The 17,909-nt window shown below is 41.0% G+C and overlaps 2 protein-coding genes across 5 annotated transcripts in view; one reads left to right on the forward strand and one right to left on the reverse strand.

Annotated features, from left to right (window-relative positions):
• LOC110528884 (zinc finger protein 585A) overlaps nucleotides 1–17,909 on the forward strand; it is a 244,943-nt gene that overhangs the window by 139,293 nt on the left and 87,741 nt on the right. The window lies entirely within an intron of this gene.
• Nucleotides 1–17,909, reverse strand: part of LOC118948154 (zinc finger protein 501-like) — a 48,072-nt gene that overhangs the window by 29,363 nt on the left and 800 nt on the right. For 2 of the 4 annotated variants that reach the window (XM_036973089.1, XM_036973087.1), the window contains exon 2: nucleotides 16,895–17,143. In XM_036973089.1, coding sequence (XP_036828984.1) covers nucleotides 16,895–17,143 — 249 coding nt within the window. Of the gene's footprint in view, nucleotides 1–6,650; nucleotides 9,803–14,613; nucleotides 15,052–16,894; nucleotides 17,144–17,909 lie in introns of those variants that run through there. The other 2 variants (XM_036973088.1, XM_036973090.1) reach the window with 2 other exon arrangements.

A 17,909-nucleotide genomic window follows, 5' to 3' on the forward strand; every position in this document is an offset into this window, starting at 1 on the left:
GTTATCCAGAGAGCATTGGTGACTTTAACTGTGCTACAGGCAACAATTTAATTACGTTTTATTTGCCGACGTTTCCTGACACCGGCCGTACTCACGGCTTGCTAAGCTTTGATCAATTATTCTGTCCTCTGGCACTCAGACCAGAGTGCTCTGAAATCGGAATATATAGCCAGAGCGAATTTAGAAACGCGCCCTGAGTGTTGGAGTGTGCCCCTGACTATCCAAACATTTACATTTCAAGAAAATCTTTTGCTTAATATAATGGCTTTGAAATTATTTATACTTTTACCTTTGATACTTATGTATATGTAACAGTATAACTTTAGACTGTCCCCTCGCCCATACTCGGGCGCGAACTAGGGACCCTCTGCACACATCAACAACAGTCACCCATGAAGCATCGTTACCCATCGCCCCACAAAAGCCGCGGCACTTGCAGAGCAAGGGGAACTACTACTTCAAGGTCTCAGAGCAAGTGACGTCACCGATTGAAACGCTATTTAGCGCGCACCACCGATAACTAGTTAGCTATTTCACATCCGTTACATATATGTCAAACCAAATACTTTATACTTTTACTCAAGTGGTATTTGACTGGGTGGATTTCACTTTAAGCTTGATAGGAAAGGACTCAAGCATCTTTACTTTTACTCAATTATGACAAGTGGGTACTTTTTCCACCACTGCCTGCAATGCTTCCAATGTTAATTACTGAACTCCCAAAAACCTTTCAGCCGAACGTACAATTAATATTTACATTCGGTATCCTTCAACTGGCAAACGACATTATGAATCTCAACAGGCTGCGGGCCATCCACTGCCATAGCTTCCTCAGCACCAATCACTCTTTAAACTATTTCCCGCGCCTCCCAGTAGGAGAAATACTGTAGTTTCTTGATGTGGATGTACCCTGATATAATAAAAATGGATACATGCCATTGGTCAGTTCCGGTGTTATGAAACTGATGGAGACTATTTTTTTTATTTTTTTATTTAACTAGGCACATAACAGGTTAGGATAATTAAAGTGGAGGTCAGGAGACTGAGGATAAGGTTAGGAAAAGGGTGAGGGTTAGGGTTAGGGATTTGTTTACCATGCAGGTTAGGATAACAAAATCAAATCAAATCAAATTTTATTTGTCACATACACATGGTTAGCAGATGTTAATGCGAGTGTAGCGAAATGCTTGTGCTTCTAGTTCCGACAATGCAGTAATAACCAACAAGTAATCTAGCTAACAATTCCAAAACTACTGTACTAATGTAAGAAATAACACGTAAAAAAAACAAAAAACTGCATAGTTTCCTAGGAACGGGAAGCGAGGCGGCCATCTCTGTCGGCGCCGGAAGTTTACCAAACATCCATTGAATTATTCAAGTAATTGCCTTTGAGTCTGATTTTTTCCCATCATTCACAGCCAAAGTTAACCATTTCAGATTCATGCTGTGAGGTGGGTGAGATTATGCCACATGCAGATGCTGAAGGGAAAACACACCTCTTGATCTGGGTGTTTATAATGTAGGTCAAGGAGCAGCCTCGTCTCATAGACTAGATGTAACTTAGTAAATATAAATCCGGGACTCTCAAAATAGTGTGATATGTTACATTATGGTTCCATAAGACAGATGGTTACTTAATAAATAGAATTTGGTGGCGCTGTACTGTAACAGCGATCTGAGCCAGTTGAAAGTATTGTCGCCAGGGATATATTGTTGGTGACTGTGTGCTCCTTCATTAGTTTTGTGTTTATTATTATTTCTGCTCTACCTAGTTGTTTTAAATGTGGATAATACTAATAGAGACAACCACTGCTCTACCTAGGTGTGTTACAAAGCCACATGCTCTGTCCTCTCTGCTCTACCTAGTTGTTTTAAATGTGGATAATACTAATACAGAGATAACCATTGGACATGTATTTTCCATTATGCCATTGTGTTTACCACTTCAGAACCTTACATCTGTAGTTTGAATCATATACAGGGCGATAATCATTGACTTTTTCCACATTTTGTTATGTATTACATTAATCTTTCCCTCGTCAATATAAACACAATACCCCATAATGATAAACCGAAAACAGGTTTTTAGACATTTTTGCAAATTTATACCTCATTTATTTTTTTGTGAATTTTACCTCTTTTTCTCCCCAATTTCGTGGTAGCCAATTGTTTTTAGTAGCTACTATCTTGTCTCATCGCTACAACTCCCGTACGAGCTCGGGAGAGACGAAGGTTGAAAGTCATGCGTCCTCCGATACACAACCCAACCAAGCCGCACTGCTTCTTAACACAGCGCCATCCAACCCGGAAGGAAACACCGTTGAGGAAGAAGGAGGAAGGAAACACCGTGCACCTGGCAACCTTGGCTAGCGCGCACTGCGCCCGGCCCGCCACAGGAGTCGCTGGTGCGCGATGAGACAAGGATTTCCCTACCGGCCAAACCCTCCCTCTCTTGTGGCGCAGCTGGCGCTGCAGTACAGCGCCCTTAACCACTGCGCCACCCGGGTAGCCTAACTGCGCCACCCAACTAGCCTTACCAGGTAGGCTAGTTGAGAACAAGTTCTCATTTACAACTGCGACCTGGCCAAGATAAAGCAGTGTGAAAAGACAACAACACAGAGTTACACATGGAGTAAACAATAAACAAGTCAATAACACAGTATATATATTTTTTAAATAAAGAGTCTATATACATTGTGTGCAAAAGGCATGAGGAGGTAGGCGAATAATTACAATTTTGCAGATTAACACTGGAGTGATAAATGATCAGATGGTCATGTTCAGGTAGAGATATTGGTGTGCAAAAGAGCAGAAAAGCAAATAAATAAAAAACAGTATGGGGATGAGGTAGTTAAATTGGGTGGGCTATTTACCGATGGACTATGTACAGCTGCAGCGATCGGTTAGCTGCTCAGATAGCAGATGTTTAAAGTTGGCGAGGGAGATGAAAGTCTCCAACTTCAGCGATTTTTGCATCCTGTTTCCATTGATCATCCTTGAGATGTTTCTACAACTTGACTGGAGTCCACCTGTGGCAAATTCAAATGATTGGACATGAAAAGGATCACACCTGTCTTTTTAAGGTCCCACAGTTGACAGTGCATGTCAGAGCAAAAACCAAGCAATGAGGACGAAGAAATTGTCTGTCGAGCTTCGAGACAGGTTTGTGGTGAGGAACAAATCTGGATAAGAGTACCAACACATTTCTCAAATCTCTGTTGAATGGGCTCCCTGCTTGTGCCGTCAAACTCCTGCTTCACATTGGGAGCAAACCTTTCATGGGCTCCCGAATGGCGCAGCGGTCTAAGGAACTGCATCTCATTGCAAGAGGCATAACTACAGTCCCTGGTTCGAAGCCATGCTAAATCACATCTGACCGTGATTGGGAGTGCCATAGGGAAGCACACATTTGGCCCAGCATCGTCTCGGTTTTGCCGGGGTAGGCCGTCATTGTATATAAGAATTTGTTCTTAACTGACTTGACTAGTTAAATAAAGATGAAATAAAAACTTTTAAAACGTGGGATGCATGCCAGCAAATCCACTACACAACACATTACTAAACAATAAATTAATTGTAACACAAACTGTTACATAAAGCTGACCAAACAGCATAGTCCCAACAATTTACCACTGCTACACCTGGCTATCAACGGAGCCTTGTCTGGCAACGAAACAGTTCATTCATCCTTTAAAAAAAACATGGCTGACTGACTTAAACAAATGTGGTTTCTACAGACAATTGAGATGTACAAACTATGGCATAAGGGGACGAAAAGCGAATTAGAGAAAATCTGTAACTTGACTACTTGACTAGTTAAATAAAGATGAAATAAAAACTTTTAAAACGTGGGATGCATGCCAGCAAATCCACTACACAACACATTACTAAACAATAAATTAATTGTAACACAAACTGTTACATAAAGCTGACCAAACAGCATAGTCCCAACAATTTACCACTGCTACACCTGGCTATCAGCGGAACCATGTCTGGCAACGAAACAGTTCATTCAGCCTCATTTACTGTCTTTTAAAGTAACATGGCTGACTTACTTAAACAAATGTGGTTTCTACTGACATTTGAGATGTACAAACTATGGCATAAGGGGACGACAAGCAGATAAGAGGCAATCCGTAATTTCGATTAATACATTAATGAGCGAGCTAGGACGGACGTAGTCAATATAACTATTTGTTCAGCACTTTTGAAATGTACAGCGACAGAATTCAGAACATGGGCTGTTCTTACAGTGTTCTCCCTGTACGCCAAGTCAGAACCGTAGGATAAATAAAAGGGCATATAAGCAGACAATGAAAGCTCTTACAATATTCAATGATTACATTTCTCAAAAACATGTCATAGGCTTCATGTCAACCACCAAGTCAGAAAAGTAGGCAAAATTAAGAGGTGAAACAAGACCAAAATATTAGGGTGAGGCACATGGGCTACTAACATCTTACTACACAACATACACTTGGTATTACTTTCTTAGCTACAGTATACACATCTCCTTGGCATGTTACATCATTTATGCAGAAGCATACAAGACATTTTTGGACTCACCTTGTTGTGCTGTGCTCACTTGAACAGGAAGGTGGCGCGGCGGTCCTTCGTGGGTTTATTTTGTCATCAAACTTCATCAAAGTCTGGCATTCTCTGGATTTGTGGTGCTTTCAAGACAACTGGGAACTCAGGAAAAAATGATGACGTCAGTGATCTTCAGGTCGTAGCTGTAGAAAGAGGCCCGAGTTCCCAATTTACAATTCCGAGTTGGATGAAAGTTCAAAATGTATTTTCCCAGTCGTAGCTTGTTTTTCCCTGAGTTCCCAGTTGTCTTGAACCCACTCAAGTCAGATTTTTCAGTACCGAGGTAAGTTGTTTTGTGCGCGTCACAAATCAAGCTTCATTGACAGCACGGCCAATGTTGAATGTTTACATTTTTAAACTAGGAAAAAGGCCCCTTAATCTTAGACTTGGGACCACACAGCAACTCCACTGAATAGCAGGCTAATGATTGCTTTGCAATGCTTGCAGTTAGCCACTGATTCCTTCCAAACCACTCATTGTTGAATTTGCAATTTGATGTTTATGTCCAACGGCCATATGAGCACCGATATAGCACCGTTTTATCTATAATTTCTCATTATTTTTCTTCATATGACAAAGATTAAAAAGGATTTGCCAGTAGATTGTCAACTTGATTCATGATGATGACTGCTAGCTCAGATGTTGAAAGTATGATGTTGACATGATCAGTCCAATCAAAGCGACTGTAGATATCACATGATTTGATGTTATTTTATCTGTGGACAATGACCTTGAGCCTTCTTGGATGGGCACTTCAAATGTAACTCTCTCGCAGCACCCAAGGGGCTTGAATTTTCAAGTTCTACCCTAAGACTTGGCAGTGACGGATTGTCCCCATGAATGACAGAACACTGAGCCAATCACGGCGCAAAGCTCCGTATTTTCTGTGGGCTTGCCCCACTTCCACAGAAGGCTGAAGACCTGCATTTTGGAGAATGAGCGTGAGACTTCTTGGATGGGATCTTCTAATGTAACTCTCTCGCAGCACCGAAGGGGCTTGAATTTTCAAGTAGACCTGGCAGTGACGTATTGTCCCCATGAAAGACAGAACACTGAGCCAATCACGGCCTTACTCAAGAAAACAAGAGACCATTTTTGTTTGTGGATTTATTAATAACTCAATTATAAAATGTTTTTTTTACATTGGTTGCAAACAGATCATTTTTTTCACACTTTATCGCTATAACTGTGGGGCTCAAAACAGGTGGCTCACCTGTCCTGAATGATGGGTCGCCATTGAACTTATCTAGAACACTGCAGTCCGTCTGGGTGTTTAACCTTCCCAAGTTCCACCATGTCACCCTGCTCCTCCGTACATTCCACTGGCGTCCAGCCGAAGCTCACATCCACTACAAGACAATGGTGTTTACTTACGGTGCAGCAAGAGGAACTGCCACAGCTCTACCTTCAGGCTCAAACCCGAGCACTCAGGTCTGCCAACTCTGGACTCAAAGCCGTCCCACTGCTACAGGAGGTCAAGCTCCCTCTCAGCCCAGACAAAGAACTTCTCTGTCCTGGCACCCCAATGGTGGCACCAGCTTCCTTCTGATGCTAGGACAGCAGAGTACCTGCCCATCTGCCCGAAATGGTCTGAAACCCTACGTCTTTAAAGAGAACCCCCCCCCCCCCCACAAAATACAAATAATAATAATACAAATAATAATAATAATAATAATAATGTGACACTGACCAATTGAGGAGAAATGTGTTTACTGTGATATGTGGTTGTCTCACCTGGCTATCTTAAGATGAATGTACTTAATGTGGTGGTGACATCACAGGGTCAGAGAGAACTCCTGACTGTAGTCATACAAAAACACTCCAGGCACTCAGCCCATAAGAACCATTCATACTGTCAGATCTAATATGAAGAACTGAATACAACCATAAGAACCATTCATACTGTCAGATCTAATATGAAGAACTGAATACAACCATAAGAACCATTCATACTGTCAGATCTAATATGAAGAACTGAATACAACCATAAGAACCATTCATACTGTCAGATCTAATATGAAGAACTGAATACTAAAGAGAAGAAGAGGTTGACCAGTACATATTCATGTAACTTTATTTTTCATTGGCAGATCAATAAAGTTTGCTTCAATGCAGTTATCCAAACACATTCATGATCAGTAACTAAAATAACTCATCTAGTTTGAAAGACAATTAATAAACACATGGATTCATTTCATAAACTGTGTATCATTAAATAAAGTTGTAAAATAATCCTGCCAAACTAATGGTGAAAAGTGATCATCACACCATCTCAATCTGATACATGTTAGGGGCGGAAGGTAGCCTCGTGGTTGGAGCGTTGGGCCAGTAACCAAAAGGTCCCCGAGCTGACAAGGTAAAACTCTGTTGTTCTGCCTCTGAACAAGGCATTTAACCCACTGTTCCTAGGCCATCATTGTAAATAAGAATTAGTTCTTAACAGACTTGGCTAGTTAAATAAAGGTTCAAAAAATGTTTTTTAAAGAAGTGTCTACTAGCTCAATCCCACAGAATAATGCAGAGGGACAACTTGGTCTCAGAGCAAAACGTATTATGTATTACAAAAACATCCGTGACACTACATTTAGTATGTTAGGTTACATTACAATACCAATATAAACTGAACTAAAATATAAACTAAACATGTAAAGTGTTGGTTTCATGAGCTGAAATAAAACATTCCAGCAATGTTCCATGTGCAGAAAAAGCTAATTTTATCTCAAATGTTGTGCACAACTTAGTTACTATCCCTGTTCGTGAGCATTTCAGCCTTTGTCAAGATATTCCATCAACCTGACAGGTGTGGCATATCAAGATGCTGATAAAACAGCATTATCATTACACAAGTGCACCTTGTGCTGGGGGACAATACAAGGCCACACAACACAATGTCACATATATCTCAAGTTCAGGGAATGTGCAATTGCATGATGACTGCAGGAGAGAATTCAATATGTATATCTCTACCATAAGCCACCTCTAACGTCCTTTTAGAGAATTTGGCAGTACATCCAACCGGCCTCACAACTGCAGATCACATGTAACCACAGCAGCCCAGGACCTATTCACCTGCAGGATTGTCTGGGAGGGGGCTGAGTAGTATTTCTGTCTGTAATCAAGACCTTTTGTGGGGAAAAACTCATGCCGATTGAATGGGCCTGGCTCCCAAGTGGGCCTATGCCCTCCCAAGTCCCACCCATGGCGGAGCCCCTGCCCAGTCATGTGAAATCCATAGATTATGGCCTCTTATTTAAAATGACTGATTTCCTTATACAAACTATAAATCTTTGAAATTGTTGTGTTTAAATTGTTCAGTATAATACGATTTCTAGGAAGTATCGTATGTTACGAATTACAATTCTTACGTTATTTTACGCATTGCTATTCATACAATATGTTACGAACTTGTAATATGTATGATATGCTAACATACTAAGTAATAGCTAAAAAGTAGTAAGTAGTTGCAAAGTTGCATGCTAAGCTAACATGCTAAGTAATAGCTATAAAGTAGTAAGTAGTTACAAAGTTGCTGATTAGCTAAAATGCTACAGTCCTCCTTGACGAGATTCTAAACACAGCAGCCTTTGGCTAGAAGTTTGAGTTACACGCCCACCCTTCCACAGAGCAGGAGTAAGACTTCTCTCCTGTGTGACTACATTGGTGTGTTAAGTTGCTATGGTGAGAGAAACTCACCCAAAAGTCAGAGCAGACGTAAGCAGGCTTCTCTCATGCGTGTGTTCTCTGATGAACTATTAGTTCGGTTGCTGTTTTGAAGCATTTTACACAAACAGAGTAGCAGTATGGCTTCTCTCCTTTATGTATATGTTGGTGTGTGTTTAAGGTATCCAGTCGAGAGAATCTCACCCCACAGTCAGAACAGGAGTAAGGCTTCTCTCCTGTACGTGTTCCCCGATGAACTTTTAGCTTAGTTGATGTTGTGAAGCATTTACACAGTCAGAGCAGTAATAAGGCTTCTCTCCTGTGTGTGTAATCTGATGAACTGTTAGCAAAGTTGATGTTTTGAAGCATTTTCCACAGTCAGAGCAGGAGTATGGCTTCTCCCCTGTATGTTTACGTTCATGTGATTTTAAGTTGGAAAGTTGCGAGAAACTAGTTCCACAGTCAGAGCAGACGTAAGGCTTCTCTCCTGTGTGTGTTCTCTGATGAACTTTGAGCTTATTTGATGTTTTAAAACTTTTTCCACAGTCAGAGCAGGAATAAGCCTTCCCTCCTGTGTCTGTTCTCTGATGAACTGTTAGCACAGTTGATGTTTTGAAGCATTTTCCACAGTCAGAGCAGGAGTATGGCTTCTCCCCTGTATGTATACGTTCATGTGATTTTAAGTTGGAAAGTTGCGAGAAACTAGTTCCACAGTCAGAGCAGACATAAGGCTTCTCTCCTGTGTGTGTTCTCTGGTGAACTTTAAGCTTATTTGATGTTTTAAAACCTTTTCCACAGTCAGAGCAGGAGTAAGGCTTCTCTCCTGTGTGTGTTTTCTGATGAAATTTTAGATCAGTTGATGTTGTGAAGCATTTTCCACAGTCAGAGCAGGAGTAAGGCTTCTCTCCTGTGTGTGTTCTCTGATGAACTTTGACCTCTTTTGATGTTTTAAAACATTTTCCACAGTCAGAGCAAGAATAAGGCTTCTCTCCTGTGTGTGTTCTCTGATGAACTTTTAGATCAGTTGACGTTGTGAAGTATTTTCCACAGTCAGTGCAGGAGTAAGGCTTCTCTCCTGTGTGTATACGTTGGTGTGTTTTTAAGGTGCCCAGACGAGAGAAACTCACCCCACAGTCAGAGCAGACGTAAGGCTTCTCTCCTGTATGTATACGTTCATGTGATTTTAAGTGGGAAAGTTGAGAGAAACTAGTTCCACAGTTAGAGCAGACGTAAGGCTTCTCTCCTGTGTGTGTTCTCTGATGAGCTTTTAGCTCATTTGATGATTTAAAACTTTTTCCACAGTCAGAGCAGGAGTATGGCTTCTCTCCTGTGTGTGTTCTCTGATGACGTTTTAGCACCCTTGATGTTTTGAAGCATTTTCCACAGTCAGAGCAGGAGTAAGGCTTCTCTCCTGTGTGTGTTTTTAGGTGTATTTTTAGCTTTGATAGAATTGGGAAAATCTCTTCACAATGTGGGCAGAGATGAGACCTCTTAGCTCTCTGATCTTCCTGCTGTTGCTCCCTGGATGTAGAGAATGTCTCAACATGGTCTCCTGTGTGAACAACATCAGAAGAACCAGTCAGTTGGTGTGATATACATGTCAATCAAATGTATTTTATGAAGCCCTTTTTACATCAGTAGTTGTCACAAAGTGCTTAACAGCAACCCAGCCTAAAATCCCCAAAGAGCAAGCAATGCAGATGTAGAAGCACTGTGGCCACAAAAAAACTCCCTAGAAAGTAGGAACCAAGGAAGAAACCGAGAGAGGAACCAGGCTCAGAGCGGTGACCAGTCCTCTTCTGGCCATACCGGGTGACTTGTAGCCTAGTGGTTAGAGCAACCGAAATGTTGCAAGATCGAATCCCTGAGCTGACGAGGTAAAAATCTGTCGTTCTTCCCCTGAATAAGGCAGTTAACCCACTGTTCTTAGGCCATCATTGAAAATAAGAATTTGTTCCTAACTGACTTGCCTAGTTAACCTGTTTGGGTGCATGTCCAAACGCTAGCAGGACACCTACGACAACATCTGGTGAAATTGCAGAGCGCGAAATTCAAAATACAAAAATCGTAATGTTAAACATTCATGAAAATACAAGTATCTTACATAATGTAAATGCTTCTTGTTAATCCAACTGCGTTGTCAGATTTCAAAAAGGCTTTATGGAGAAAGCATACTATGCGATTATCTGAGGACAGCTCCCCACGTCAAAATACTTTTTCAACCAGCACAGGCATCACAGGCGTCACAAAATCACAGACAGCATTTAAAAAAAATCACTTACCTTTGAAGATCTTCCTCTGATTGCAATCCCAAGGGTCCCAGCTACACAATGAATGGTTGTTTTGTTCGATAAAGTCTTTCATTATATCCCAAAAATGTCAGTTTAGATGGCGCGCTTGATTCAGTAATTCACTCGTTCAACATGCACACAAACTAATCCTAAAGGTTACCGGTAAAGATCGTCCAAAAAAGTCAAACGAAGTTTCCAATTAATCCTCAGGTATTCTAATATGTAAATAAACAATAATATTTAAGATGGAGAATAGTGTGTTTAATAGCGAAGACAAATAATGAAGAGCGCACTCTCGTTGATGCGCACAACATGACTACTTTTCTAATGGGGGACACCTTGGAAAAACTACAAATACTTGTTCATTTTTCAAAAAACAAGCCTGAAACTCTTTCTAAAGACTGTTGACATCTAGTGGAAGCCATAGGAACTGCAATCTAGGTCCTATCGATTTGCATATCCCATAGGCAAGCATTGAAAAAAACGGTGACCTCAAATAAAAAATGTCCTCAGGTTTTTGCCTGACATATCAGTTCTGTTATACTCACAGACAGTGTTTTCTATCCAATGCTATCAAGTATATTGATATCCTAGCTCCTGGGCAGTTTACAGGCAGTTTACTTTGGGCACGTCAGTCATCCAAAATTCCGGGACAATAACAGGTAAGAAAGTTAAATAACGGTTAAAAAATATAAATACACTACCATTAGTGGTGAAATAAATGAATCAATTATAAAGTTTGGGGTCACTTACAAATGTCCATGATTTTGAAAGAAAAGCACAATTTTTGTCCATTCACATAAATGTCAAATTGATCAAAAATACAGTGTTGACATTGTTAATGTTGTAAATTACTATTGTAGCTGGAAACGGCTGAAGATCTCGTACAACGCTGTGTTCTACTCCCTTCACAGAACAGCGCAAACTGGCTCTAACCAGAATAGTGTCTCGAAGGCCAGCATCCCGGAGTCGTCTCTTCACTGTTGACGTTGAGACTGGTGTTTTGCGTGTACTATTTAATGAAGCTGCCAGTTGAGGACTTGTGAGACGTCTGTTTCTCAAACTAGACACTCTAAAATACTTGTCCTCTTGCCCAGTTGTGCATCGGGGCCTCCCACTCCTCTTTCTATTCTGGTTAGAGCCAGTTTGTGCTGTTCTGTGAAGGGAGTAGTACACAGCGTTGTACAAGATCTTCAGTTTCTTGGCAATTTCTCACCTGGAAGAGCCTTCATTTCTCAGAACAAGAATACGAGTTTCAGAAGAAAGGTCTTTGTTTCTGGCCATGTTGAGCCTGTAATCGAACAGACAAATGACCCAGATACTCAACTAGTCTTAAAAAGGACCGTTTTATTGCTTCTTTAATCAGCACCACAGTTTTCAGCTTTGCTAACATAATTGCAAAAGGGTTTTGTAATGATCAATTAGCCTTTTAAAATCATAAACTTGGATTAGCTAACACAACATGCCATTGGAACACCTGAGTGATGGTTGCTGATAATGGGCCTCTGTACACCTATGTAGATATTCCATATCTATCTGTTTCCAGCTACAATAGTCATTCTGTGCAGCGCATAACGAGACGTAGGCCTATCCTCAACCAATCATATTTCTCAAATCCTTTTCAGGGTAAATTCCAGCCGACCATGGAGAGAACAGTAATGGCTAACTGAAAAACATATATAAATATAACATGTAAAGTGTTGGTCCCATGTTTCATGAGCTGAAATAAAATCTTTGAAATTTTCTAACACGCATAAAAACCTTATTTCTCTAAAATTGTGTGCACAAATATGTTTACATCCCTGTTAGTGAGCATTTCTCCTTTGCCAAGATAATCCATCCACCTGACAGGTGTGGCATATCAAGAAGCTGATTAAACGGCATAATCATTACACAGTTGCACCTTGTGCTGGGAACAATAAAAGGACACTTTAAAAGGTACAGTTTTTTTTCCAGAGAATTGAATGTTAATTTCTCTACCATAAGCTGCCTCCAATGTCCTATTAGAGTATTTGGCAGTACATCCAACCGGCCTCACAATTGAAGACCACGTGTAACAACGTCAGCCCAGGACCTGAGGTGGGTCTGGCTGCCAAGTGGGTGGGCCTATGCCTTCCAAGGCCCACCCATGGCTGCACCCCTGCCCAGTCATCTGAAATCTACAGGTTAGGGCCTAATTAATTTCAATTGACTGATGTCATTGTTATATATATAAAAAAACAGCCAAACATGTTCTCTAGTTTCTGTGTCACCAAATGTTGAACGAGACAAAAGAGTACGAATTGATAGGTGAGCATCAATCACTAGTTCAGTGCAGCAGACTGCAGGGGTGTAGTGCTGCAAGAGTGATGAGCCGCCACAATGGTGTTTGTTTAGTAGTTAGATCAATGTCTTGGACGATCACCTAATGATTAATGAGCAGTCCAATAACCAAATATTATAGCATAACATTACTGTTACAACAAAAACAACACCGATTTTCTTAGGAGATTTTAGGATGGTTTGCTGAATCGTCCCAAACTCAACATCGCGCCATTAGGCAGAATGTGCTTTGATTAAAACAAAATACAGGAAGTCGATATAATTTAACACCATCTGCTCTAATTTTCTAACTAAACAGTAATTCAAGAAGATTTAAATGCATATTCCCATGAAATTGATTGAGATCAAACGATTGGCATGCAGACGCAGCTTGGTCATTTCACTGGTAAAACGTGAAGAATTATCATTCAATATTGACAGTGATGATGCCATGGCCTATTTTGAAATGAGGTATGCCTAACTTGGTGATGGAGGGTATTAAACATGTTCAACGTTCTTGAGACAATGTGTGGGCAAAGGCAGGCGTTACAAGTTTTTAAAAATGTTGCTTCGCTGTTCAGGGATGTGTGATGTCGGAATGACAGAATTCAACCTAGCAATAGACTGGTCATAACTTATAGAGGTCTAATTTAGAGGTTGACCGATTAATCAGAATGGCCGATTAATTAGGGCCGATTATTTAGGGCCGATTTCAAGTTTTCATAACATTCAGACAACACATTTTTTTTTTAACCTTTATTTAACCAGGTAGGTAAGTTGAGAACAAGTTCTAATTTACAATTGCGACCTGGCCAAGATAAAGCAAAGCAGTTCGACACATACAACGACACAGAGTTACACATGGAGTAAAACAAACATACAGTCAATAATACAGTATAAACAAGTCTATATACGATGTGAGCAAATGAGGTGAGAAAAGGGAGGTAAAGGCAAAAAAAGGCCATGGTGGCAAGGTAAATACAATATAGCAAGTAAAACACTGGAATGGTAGATTTGCAGTGGAAGAATGTGCAAAGTAGAAATAAAAATAATGGGGTGCAAAGGAGCAAAATAAATTAAATAAATAAATAAAATTAATACAGTAGGGAAAGAGGTAGTTGTTTGGGCTAAATTATAGGTGGGCTATGTACAGGTGCAGTAATCTGTGAGCTGCTCTGACAGTTGGTGCTTAAAGCTAGTGAGGGAGATAAGTGTTTCCAGTTTCAGAGATTTTTGTAGTTTGTTCCAGTCATTGGCAGCAGAGAACTGGAAGGAGAGGCGGCCAAAGAAAGAATTGGTTTTGTGGGTGACCAGAGAGATATACCTGCTGGAGCGTGTGCTACAGGTGGGTGATGCTATGGTGACCAGCGAGCTGAGATAAGGGGGAACTTTACCTAGCAGGGTCTTGTAGATGACATGGAGCCAATGGGTTTGGCGATGAGTATGAAGTGAGGGCCAGCCAACGAGAGCGTACAGGTCGCAATGGTGGGTAGTATATGGGGCTTTGGTGACAAAATGGATTGCACTGTGATAGACTGCATCCAATTTGTTGAGTAGAGTGTTGGAGGCTATTTTGTAAATGACATCTCCGAAGTCAAGGATCAGTAGGATAGTCAGTTTTACGAGGGTATGTTTGGCAGCATGAGTGAAGGATGCTTTGTTGCGAAACAGGAAGCCAATTCTAGATTTAACTTTGGATTGGAGATGTTTGATGTGGGTCTGGAAGGAGAGTTTACAGTCTAACCAGACACCTAGGTATTTGTAGTTGTCCACGTATTCTAAGTCAGAGCCGTCCAGATGTCATCTGGTTGCTGCGGAAAAGGAGGAGTTCAAAAGGGGGGTAGCCGATGTGAAACGGCTAGCGCTTTAGAGGTGGTGCGCACGAATAGCGTTTCAATCGGTGACGTCACTTACCCTGAGACCTTGAAGTAGTGGTTCCCCTTACCCTGAGACCTTGAAGTAGTGGTTCCCCTTACCCTGAGACCTTGAAGTAGTGGTTCCCCTTACCCTGAGACCTTGAAGTAGTGGTTCCCCTTGCTCTGAGACCTTGAGGTAGTGGTTCCCCTTACCCTGAGACCTTGAAGTAGTGGTTCCCCTTACCCTGAGACCTTGAAGTAGTGGTTCCCCTTACCCTGAGACCTTGAAGTAGTGGTTCCCCTTGCCCTGAGACCTTGAAGTAGTGGTTCCCCTCGCTCTGCAAGGGCTGTGGCTGTTGTAGTTATTGTTACATATAGAGACAGATATGACACTATTGAGCAAAGATAGGTTATACATTAGACCACAAACAGAAAGCGGACAGGAAACCAAAGATTAAACAGAAATAAGTGTAATGGCCGAAGCCATACGTGCTTTACTGTGCATAAGGGCTTAGGGCAAAGAGGAGGAGGTGACCCTTAAATACATTATCTATTATGGAAGGAGCAGGACATCATTATAAAGATTAGATAGAGAGGAACAAACATAAGTGCTTAGGTTAAAGGCCATAAGTGCTTAGGGTAAGATAGACATATTAATTTTAGGACACGAGAAGGTCCTGCCACCATTGTAATCTAATCAAGAGCGGATACAGGCGAGCACGAAGAGGAGGTGGCGTTATTAGGCATGGACATGGAGGAAGCCTGGACTGAAAGATAATGGTGGCAGATGGACTGAGGGAAGTAACTTTATTAACATGTGGGATGGACTCATATGTTGTATGTGTATAAATACAGAGCCAGTGCTCTGGAAAAGGGTGTGTTCCGCGGACCATCTAGGCTTCTGATATGTTTGTATTAAAAGCCTATATTGAATTCACAAGTTCTTGTAAGTGTTACATTTTGTAACGATCCTCCACGACACGGCTTTTGTGGAGCGATGGGTAACGATGCTTCGAGGGTGACTGTTGACGTGTGCAGAAGGGTCCCTGGCTCGCGCCCGGGTCGGGGCGAGGGGACGGACTAAAGTTATACTGTTAAAAATCCAGAAATTGTGTCACTTCTTGCGTTCCGTGCAGTCAGGGCATATGCAGCAGTTTGGGCCGCCCGGCTCGTTGCGAACTGTGTGAAGATTATTTATTCCTACCAAAGACCGTAATTATTTTGCCAGAATATACATAATTATGACATAACATTGAAGGTTGTACAATGTAGCAGCAATATTTAGACTGATGGATGCCACCTGTTAGATAAAATACGGAACGGTTCCGTATTTCACTGAAAATAATAAACGTTTTGTTTTCGAAATGATATTTTCCAGATTCGACCATATTAATGACCAAAGGCTCATATTTCTGTGTGTTATTATGTTATAATTAAGTCTATGATTTGATGTTTGATAGAGCAGTCTGACTGAGCGATGGTAGGCAGCAGCAGGCTCGTACGCATTCATTAAAACAGCACTGTCGTGCGTTTTGCCAGCAGCTCGCCCTGAGACTTGGAGTAGTTGTTCCCCTTGCTCTGCAAGGACCGCGGCTTTTGTGGAGCGATGGGTAACGATACTTCGAGTGTGGCTGTTGTCGTTGTGTTCCTGGTTCGAGCCCAGGTAGGAGCGAGGAGAGGGACGGAAGCTATACTGTTACACTGGCAATACTAAAGTTCCTATAAGTACATACAATAGTCAAAGCTAAATGAAATACAGATGGTATTGTGTAGTCCTATAATTCCTATAATAACTACAACCTAAAACTTCTTACCTGGGAATATTGAAGACTCGTGTTAAAAGGAACCACCAGCTTTCATATGTTCTGAGCAAGGAACTTAAACGTTAGCTTTTTTACATGGCGCATATTGTACTTTTACTTTCTTCTCCAACACTTTGTTTTTGCATTATTTCAACCAAATTGAACATGTTTCATTATTTGAGGCTAAATAGTTTTTATTGATGAGTTTTATTGATTATTTTAAGTTAAAATAAGTGTTCATTCAGTATTGTTGTAATTGTCATTATTACAAATAAATAAATCAAATTGGCCGATTAATCGGTATCGGCTTTTTTGGTTGTCCAATAATCGGTATCAGCGTTGAAAAATCATAATCGGTTGACCTCTAATTTAGAAAGATAGAACCAGCTCTTACCATGACTAACAGTTGTCCTAATCTTCTCCTCCTCTTCTTCATCTTTAATGTTGACATTCAGCTCCAGTGTTTGACTGCAGTCTTCCAGCTTCACTGATGCCATCTCTGGATCCTGCAGAGCAAACTGGGCTCCACTGTCACAATCAGGACCCAGTGACTGTAGGTTTGGACTCAGTGTGGAAGGAGAGAGGCAGGTTGGGTTTGTCCTCACTGTTGATGTTACCGGCCTCAGACTTGATCGGAGTCGGCCTGTAGTAATAAAGAGAAACATACAAAAGTTATTGTCTTCACAGTTCTGGCGCTTTCTTTATTCTCTATTAATTATGTCATTTCAATAGATCAGGTAGCTAAGCATTGACAGAACATTAAATAATTTCCCATTAGACAAAGTGCACACTTTAAATTACACAACGTTAGTACACTTAACCTATAGATTTCCTGAATTAAAATAAATGACTCAAAAACCAATCAGTTCAAGGTTACAGTATGTTTTAGGCAGCACTATGTACTATTTTCCTGAATAACCTGGTCTTCACTGTATTATTTCACTCAGAAACAAATTATTATTTCCCGTTCACACCATAGTAACATTTATAGCTAAAGATAAATACAACTGAATGTGTCTGAATATTAGTACACATGTAGACAACTGATACATTCAGCGCCAAGTCAAGTCTGGGACCAAAAGGCTCCTGAACAGCTTCAACTCCCAAGACGTCAGACTGCTGAACAGTTAATCAAATGGCCACCCAGACAACTTGTATTGACCCCGTTAATTACTTATGTTTGCACTGGCTATATGGACACTCGCATATTCTACACTGACACTCCCTCCCCCACACACACACACACACACACACACACACACAGTAGTGCAACAGTGAAATTGTCTCCCTCTCTCATGCACCCGCACTGCTTGCACTGAAGTCCGTTGACGCCGATACAAAACCAATAACACGTCAAACGAACTCAGAAATCTCAAAGAAATGTGGTTTATTTAGTTATCTTGACGAGA

The sequence above is a fragment of the Oncorhynchus mykiss genome, unplaced genomic scaffold, assembly GCF_013265735.2.
Source record: "Oncorhynchus mykiss isolate Arlee unplaced genomic scaffold, USDA_OmykA_1.1 un_scaffold_222, whole genome shotgun sequence".
Taxonomy (NCBI): Eukaryota; Metazoa; Chordata; class Actinopteri; order Salmoniformes; family Salmonidae; genus Oncorhynchus; species Oncorhynchus mykiss.